Raw genomic sequence first — 7,610 nt, 5'->3', positions numbered from 1 at the left:
GCGAAGATGTTAAAGCGGGCTCTACCACTGTTAAACATTTCTCCGTTAATTTAATTTCTTTCGAATTAATTCAGCTAGCTTCGAATAACTCTAGCATCCTACTATGATTGCAACAGTCAAGTTTGGATCTACATCTTCACAAATGAGATTCAAAATCGAACCGAGCTGTTTCAACAGTTCAAACTTGTTATAAAATCAACTCAATAATATCTACAAGTAGATTCTGGACGAAGTCATATCAAAATACGTTGGCTGTTGTAAAAACATTTGAAACAAACACAGGAAGTTATATGCAGTCTTACATTTTAATCAAGCGAACGTATACATTATATTACAAAGAGCAGAGATATATAGGGAGGCTGTACACTTTTGTTTTTCATTGTATCAGACTTTTTAATCACTATTTACGGTCAGTTACAATTAAAAAAAACTTGCACAAAAACATTATTTTTATTACCTCTGTTTTTTTGATTGAGAGATAAAATTTTACTCTATTGTAAATGCTAAAGTATGGATGGATGGATGTTTGTTAGAAGGTATCTCCAGAACGGTTCGACAGATCTCGACAAAATTTGGCATGCATGTAGATCATAGTCTGATGAGCACATAGACTACTAATTAAGTTTTTTTTTAATTTCGCGCGAATGGAATCGCAGGCGACAGCTAGTAAATGAATATTTTTTGTTGTGATGATTTAGTGATGAATTACATGGATTTCTAAATTAACTTTTATTTTCATTTTCTTTCAATATGTTATTGTACGAGTCCAACAGGAGTGGAGACCGACGGTTAAGTCAATTTGTATATAAAGTAAATTAAAAAAATAATATATTCATATGTCTGCTTGTTTTCTCATTAGTTCTAGAGAAAGTTGATTTGAAAATAAGTTAAATTTAGAAATACGCGGTAAATTCGCCAGAAGAAATGTTTTCTTAGCGCAAAATAAACTCACACGTTCGTTAAGATAACTCTAAAACGAACAAACTGTTGCAAAAACTTATATTATCTTTTGGAATATCTTATTATTTTAGCAAACGTAACTTACCTCGCTGCGAAGAGTTAATACATTTGTTAAACTTTCAACATCAATGTAAACAACGAAAATAGATTGACTTCTTTATAATAACTAGAATAAATACAATAAAAAAGCTATGTTTAGTCGCAATATCTCAAACCTGAATATTAAACGTCTTATTTAATAACCTAATTTCATTTTCACAAACTCATAAAACATACGACGGCTACATTTTCATCCCTTGATGACATATTAGTTGCATTAACTTAATGTTGTTACAAATACGTGTTTTATAATATTTGTATATTGTTCCAGAAACATGAATTTCTATTGGCTCTTCCTGACGTGCTGGTGCGTTGGTGGTGCACGGCTGCAGTACGTCAGCAGCAGTGGACCCGGCACCGACGCTCTACTTGATAACTTCGACTCATCAATATCATACTCTCAGCTTCCTTTCGCTGCATACTACAATCTGCCAGCTCGGAATGAATTCGATTACATTAACGACGTACCTATCACTGACCCCCATACGCAGTACTACGAAAATGATGACAATCAAATGGCCGATTTAAAAAGAAATCGACGGATGGTTGACTACGATAACACCGGGAGGGAAGGTAACTGGCCACCAAATGTTTCCGCCATTGCTGACATAGACAAAACAGCGTACGGTCCCGAAGAAGATAAAGAGGACAATGGCGTCATGATACAGAACATATCCAATATACCCGATGAAAATGCTCGTGAGTTCAGACTAGTTAATGATTTCGAAAAGAAGAACTTCAGTCCGTGGGGAGGGAAGAGAGACAAGACAAACATCGAGCATATGTGGACATGGAAGCGCGCTGCGAACATTCGAGAGCCGAACATGCCGAAACGCGTGCGCTTCAGCCCCTGGGGCGGGAAACGGAGCGGACAAATGGTCTACAAATCTGGAACTAAAGGAACCAAATTTATCTTTTCGACAACGGTACCCGAACTTACGCGTATAGTGACTAATTATTCTCCGAATAGTAAGAGGTTGGATTTGCGAGGATTCCAGTTCGTTCCTTCGGTGGACAAGCGACATCCCATCAAGATCTTGGCGCTGAGTACTAAGGTTCATGATCGTGCGCTCCGAGAAGCCCTACCTTATAAGAGTTTTATGGAAAGTCTCCCGCGTGTGTTCAAGCCTGGCCATACATACTCAGATGTCACATTAAAAACTGACGGCAAAAGGAAAGTGAAATTCAGCGCTTGGGGAGGGAAACGATCTCCGCCCATCATCGGTCCCATCTGGACTCCGGCACCGCAGAATGTTAAGGAATCAACTCTTGATGCAATTCTCGTAATCCGAAATAATCCAGACCAAACGCATTTGTTAACTAACCCACAACAAATTTAAACACGGACATGAGTGACTAGTATCATTTTTTTTAAAGTAACCGTGACTATGGCTTCAAATAGGCGTTTAAAATTAAGTGCCATAATGCGTACTGGTTGGTAAATATACAATTAAAAATATGAATCCTCCGTGAAGAGGCTGGCTTTACGGAGGACGAGCTTGGCTTCTTTACTATTAAAAATTACAACAGATTAATAAAATAATAACAAATTAATCAATTAATTGTTATCGGTTACTTAGTTAGTTATGTAAATTAATGTTGAAGTTGTATTGTTTTTAAATAACGAAAATGTGGTGAGCAAAGATTAAACAAATAAAAATAATGCCGAACATTCATTTCCTACCTAAATCCCACCTATAATGAGATTTTTAGTTTTGTTTTAATAATTGCAAGAATTATTAATAAGTAATCAATAATCTGCTATTATTAAAAAAATACTGTACACTTATTACTATTATACCGGATAAAAAAAATATTTTGGAATTTATCCAGTTTAGTACAAAATCTAGACTTTCCCCTTTATTTACTAAATTAGGAAGTTAAGGTCCTGATTTGACACATGTTATAAGAATAAAAAAATGGGTTAGTGTATTTATTCACCCTGTAAAAAATAACCCTAGGGATAAGTGTTCAAATATTCCGCCCATGAAAAATAAAACATTCTGTATAATGTCAACTGTCATTGGTACAATAAGACGTAAAAGTGGTATTACTTTAAAAAAAAGTTTTTATTAAAGGAAATTTTTTAAACATATAAACAGTAATATAATAAGTAATTCTTTAAAATTACAAACTTAAGTATGACAACTAACTGATGTTGAGTTGAACTAATTGAGTTAATATTCTTAATTGTTGTCGGCGCGATTGTACAAAAAGGATGATATAAACGGATTTTAGAATTTTCATAACGGGAATAATATCTGTGATACTTAGGGTTTATATTTCAGGGCAAAAATATACTGAACCATACTAATCATGTTGATAGAAATGAAACCTAGTTTATCATCAGGTATACGTTTATCACTATACGTCCCCACAGAGGGGCTCAGACTCTACCTTAAGTCGCGGGTGACCAGGCCATAGTCAACCACGCTGGCCCAGTGCGGATTGGTTGACTACACACACATTGAATTTCTTCTGATATGTGCAGGTTGCATCACGATGTTTTCCTTCACCGTAAGAACATCGAATAAATGTACATATGTAAATCAGAAATCGAAAAACACATTGGTACATGGTGGGATTCGAACCCAGGGCCTGCAGATTGCAAGTTAAGTGCTTGACCCCTGAGCCACCGACGCTCGAAACCTAATTCCTACTGGAAAGTTAACAAACCAAATCCCTTCTTTTTTTTTTTGTAGGGAAAAAGGTAATTAAAACTCAATATACAGACATATATTTATTTAAACGAAGTTGAAAACTTCAAAGTAGGACTAATTATTAACAAAATGAAAATTAATCAAATGTTTAATACATTTTTAAATCAAATTACAGTAATTATAGTCATCTTGAATATTTATTTTTTTGCATGTTATTTTTTTTTAAACTATTTTATACACGATATTTTTATAAACGATACTGTTTGGCTTTTTAGTAACTAATTAAATTCAATTATTTTATTAAACATGCATTAGCTGATAAAAATAAATTTTATACCAAAGGAGTAATACGGCTAAATATTACCAACAAAATTCTAACATTTCATTGTGAACATACAGACATACAATATTTGAGATGTAGTTAGTTACAATTTCACGTCCAACACTACTTATCTATGCATGTTATACTGAGTTTGGATGTATGTATGGATGGATATAAGTTTATTAGAAAGTATCTCCAAAATGGATGTAGGAATCTAGATGAAATTTGGTACAAATACACTGTCTGGAAGGACACATAGGGTATTTATTAAGTTTTAATTGCGCGTGGACCACATCCAACAGCTTGAAGAAAATATGTGTTTTTAGAGGGTAAAATATTCAAATAGTCTATTCCAGTACAGTGTCACTTCTAATCTTTAATTACAAGGAACTAGTGAATTTGTTATAAGCACTAAAAGACATTAAGGATTTCTATAGCTGAATCAATTTAGTTTATAATGTTCGTAAACTATTTAAATCTTAGATCTTGCGTAAAAACTGTAGTGAAATTCCAATAAAGTTGACAAATTATGGAATTAATAACTTGGATTTACATAGTTCTTAAAATAATATGAAAACCGGAATCCGTCTCTACCGGCTTACTTAACTGGCCAACTTTAAGTTTGAAAGCCTCCTCTTCGAATGGTGCTTGCATTTGTCCACGCTTGAACATACCAAGATCTCCACCCCGTTTAGCAGAAGAACAGTCAGAAAATTTAGTTGCAAGATCAACAAATGTAGCTTCATTACCAACAATCTGCTTACGATAGGTCTTTAATTGTTCTAAAGCTTCTTCTTTAGTTCGTGTGATGGATTCCTCACGCCACGACGATGGACGACGACTTTCAGCATGTTTGACCAGTATGTGCCTGCACCGGATCTCTCCAGCGTCAGCTGGTGCCTCAGGTCTCTCCCACTGAGACTTCTTAGTGTAGATGTTGAGGAAGTAAGTCATACCAGTTGACCGACTTGTTCTCATCTCCCATCCCTCAGGTAAAGGTGATTCCTCTTGGTTCGACATTCTGGAATTTTCGTTGAAGATATTGCACAAGTTTTAAGCACTTAAATTGTTTAAGATTTATGTTTTGTTCCACAAAATAACACGGCAATTTTATTTTGTTGCTTTGAAGTTGTTATGGGGAGGAAACGAATTTAAAAAATTGTAATGTATCTTTGCTCACCACTAATCTATTTAGAAGAAGAGTACGGTAAAAGTTGATTCTTTATTGAAATTATAAAATATAAAAACGGGGTTGAAAAACTTAACCTAATTTTATTTAGAAAGTATACAAATCTTACCTTATGGTTTAGCAAGGTTGTTCGATAAGCCACAACCTACGTAATTAAAAACTGTTACTATCTTTAGATCGTCGTTTTATTTAAAACTTCAATGAACAATTACAATACAAATTACAATTTACGGCAGGAAAACGACAAGCAATCAGAAACCATAGATTCTAGAAGTACAAACAACTTGGGAATTTGTCAGATTCTTGACCATAGACAATTCTATATTAAAAATTTATATTTCACAGTGATATCATTCACATTTTTCCACATGAAGATGAGTAAAAAACAAATATAAAATAAAATCGTTGTCCCATTTGTCAATCAAGTATGCAAAAGTATTTGCGAGTTTGTGTGTCAATTTTTACTTCATTGACCATCACATTTTATTTACACCGCCATCTTTTCCTTCACAATTGAAACTTAAAGTGCTCGACTTTTTTCAATTTAATGTGGTCTTGTAGTATAGATGGCGCTATTCTACTTGTATTTATGTAATTAGATTTTATGATCGAAGTACAGGGTAATGAAATCTGATAAAGTAGATTTTCGTAAACAAGCAATGGGAACAACAGAGTGATCACCGTCTATCTGCAAAACCAGAAGATCTATAGATTTAAGAAGACATTAATACTTTACCATTGTTTAAACATTGATTACCAAAAAAAGGATAACTACTCCAAGAATCACTCTTAGTAACAATTGATGTCTCTGAGTATGGAAATGGGAGAGACATAACAATTCACAACATCCACATGTCAGGAATATGTCATAGGTTGCATTACATATGCAAGTTCTACATGAGATGTGTAATAATTAAATATTCTCTGTGTAGTACCAAATTGTCTCTGGTAGGCATCGGGTGTCCGTGCAATCGGCGCAACGTTGATTATAACGTGCTTAGAAACATAGACTAGATAAACAAAATTATATATTTTTATGAACCTAGTCGTAAGCAATTTCAAACTAATTCCACTCAAAGTACAAAAAATCTAAATATTAAAAATTATCTTGTAGCAAATTTATAAATAAAATGATTAAAATATTGCACAGATTCTTAAATAATTACTTTATTTTAGAGCTTTAATTTTTGAATGATTCACAAAATAAATCGAATGCGGAGTTCTTAAACCAACATGGTATTGTGTACATAAGTTCATACCAACTTAATAAAAAAAAATTCTGTATGACGAAAAGAAGCCGGAACATCGCTAATATGAAATAAAATAATCTTTATAAACTTTAAACCAATTAAGATTAACTACTTAGGGGATTGAGAAGTTTTTAATTAAATGTTTCACATTATGAAACTTTAACTTCATTGCGAAATACTAACGGACGGGGAAGCCCCTTCTATATGTTACCGTTACCTTGTTTATTTCGGTAGTTTACAATCTTACTAATCATAATGATTTGAAGCTATTTACAATTTGACGTATTATGATAACCCTAGTCGCTCGCGACTTCGTCCGCGCAGAATTAAAAAAAAACTTTAATTACTAGCCAATGTGTTCTTACAGGCTATGTTCTATGAATTTCAGCGAGATCCATGGAGCCGTTCTGGAGATACCTTAAACAAACATTGATCCATCCATCCTTCCAAACATTTGCATTTGTAATAATAGTAAAATAATAATAACACACCTATTTATTATTTTTTAACTTAACTATAAAGTTACAAAACCGAACTTAAGAATATATTCCTTTATCTACGAACTTTTATGTAAGTTAAACTTGCGAAAAATTCATAAACAGTTATCAATTTACTCATTTGACGTCTACAGTTTATAAACTAAAAATAAATGATACGTTAAATTGTCAACCATTAGTTTCCAAATCGACGTCAGTTTAATTGCTAGTAAAATTATAAATTAACCAAATTCGTAATCTTACGGTGTCATAAATCAGATTATTTCTCTAATCACGTAAATTTAATTTTCTCAAGGATTATGATCGACAATTATATGTATTAATTGGTTATATTCTCTATACAAAAATAACTTTTAACTTTTTAATTAAATCGTTTAAAAACTTACGACTTACAATATTTTTACTGCAAGGGAAAAAATTCAAAAGATATGTATGAAGTCAACCCACCCTGAGACAGCGTGTTTGACGATGGCCTAGTGATCCCTAACTTAGGGAAGGCTTTGAGCCTTCTAATTGGGGATGATGATAGGTATTTAAACCTCTATTATTTATGTTAAGACTTATTGTCTATGATACAGCCAAAAAGTCGTAAAAATACGTATTTCTGTTAATTTATTTGTTCTAGAACACATT

The 7,610-nt window shown here is 33.1% G+C and overlaps 3 protein-coding genes across 3 annotated transcripts in view; 1 reads left to right on the top strand and 2 right to left on the bottom strand.

Moving 5' to 3' along the window:
• The window catches only part of Kin (leucokinin), a 4,986-nt gene extending 2,299 nt beyond the window's left edge, over positions 1–2,687 (top strand). Inside the window, exon 2 of the mRNA XM_013310801.1 lies at positions 1,331–2,687. Coding sequence (XP_013166255.1) covers positions 1,335–2,399 — 1,065 coding nt within the window. The 5' untranslated portion in view covers positions 1,331–1,334 and the 3' untranslated portion in view covers positions 2,400–2,687. The remainder of the gene's footprint in view (positions 1–1,330) is intronic.
• Positions 1–5,520, bottom strand: part of COMMD4 (COMM domain containing 4) — a 15,971-nt gene extending 10,451 nt beyond the window's left edge. The window contains exon 1 of the mRNA XM_013310803.1: positions 5,340–5,520. The gene's annotated coding sequence lies outside the window, so the exon portion shown is untranslated. The remainder of the gene's footprint in view (positions 1–5,339) is intronic.
• On the bottom strand, positions 4,591–5,061 carry LOC106116525 (putative peptidyl-prolyl cis-trans isomerase dodo). Its single transcript, XM_013310395.1, has one exon. The coding sequence runs from the start codon at positions 5,059–5,061 to the stop codon at positions 4,591–4,593; it is 471 nt and encodes a 156-aa protein (XP_013165849.1).
• Positions 5,521–7,610: the final 2,090 nt, after the last annotated feature.

The sequence above is a fragment of the Papilio xuthus genome, unplaced genomic scaffold (assembly GCF_000836235.2).
Source record: "Papilio xuthus unplaced genomic scaffold, Pxut_1.1 DF827714.1, whole genome shotgun sequence".
Taxonomy (NCBI): domain Eukaryota; kingdom Metazoa; phylum Arthropoda; class Insecta; order Lepidoptera; family Papilionidae; genus Papilio; species Papilio xuthus.
This window is presented reverse-complemented; position numbering and strand designations above follow the sequence as displayed.

Bases quoted from the DNA above. Each gene is read 5' to 3' on its own strand.
- LOC106116525 (XM_013310395.1), bottom strand. From the start codon at position 5,061: ATGTCGAACCAAGAGGAATCACCTTTACCTGAGGGATGGGAGATGAGA.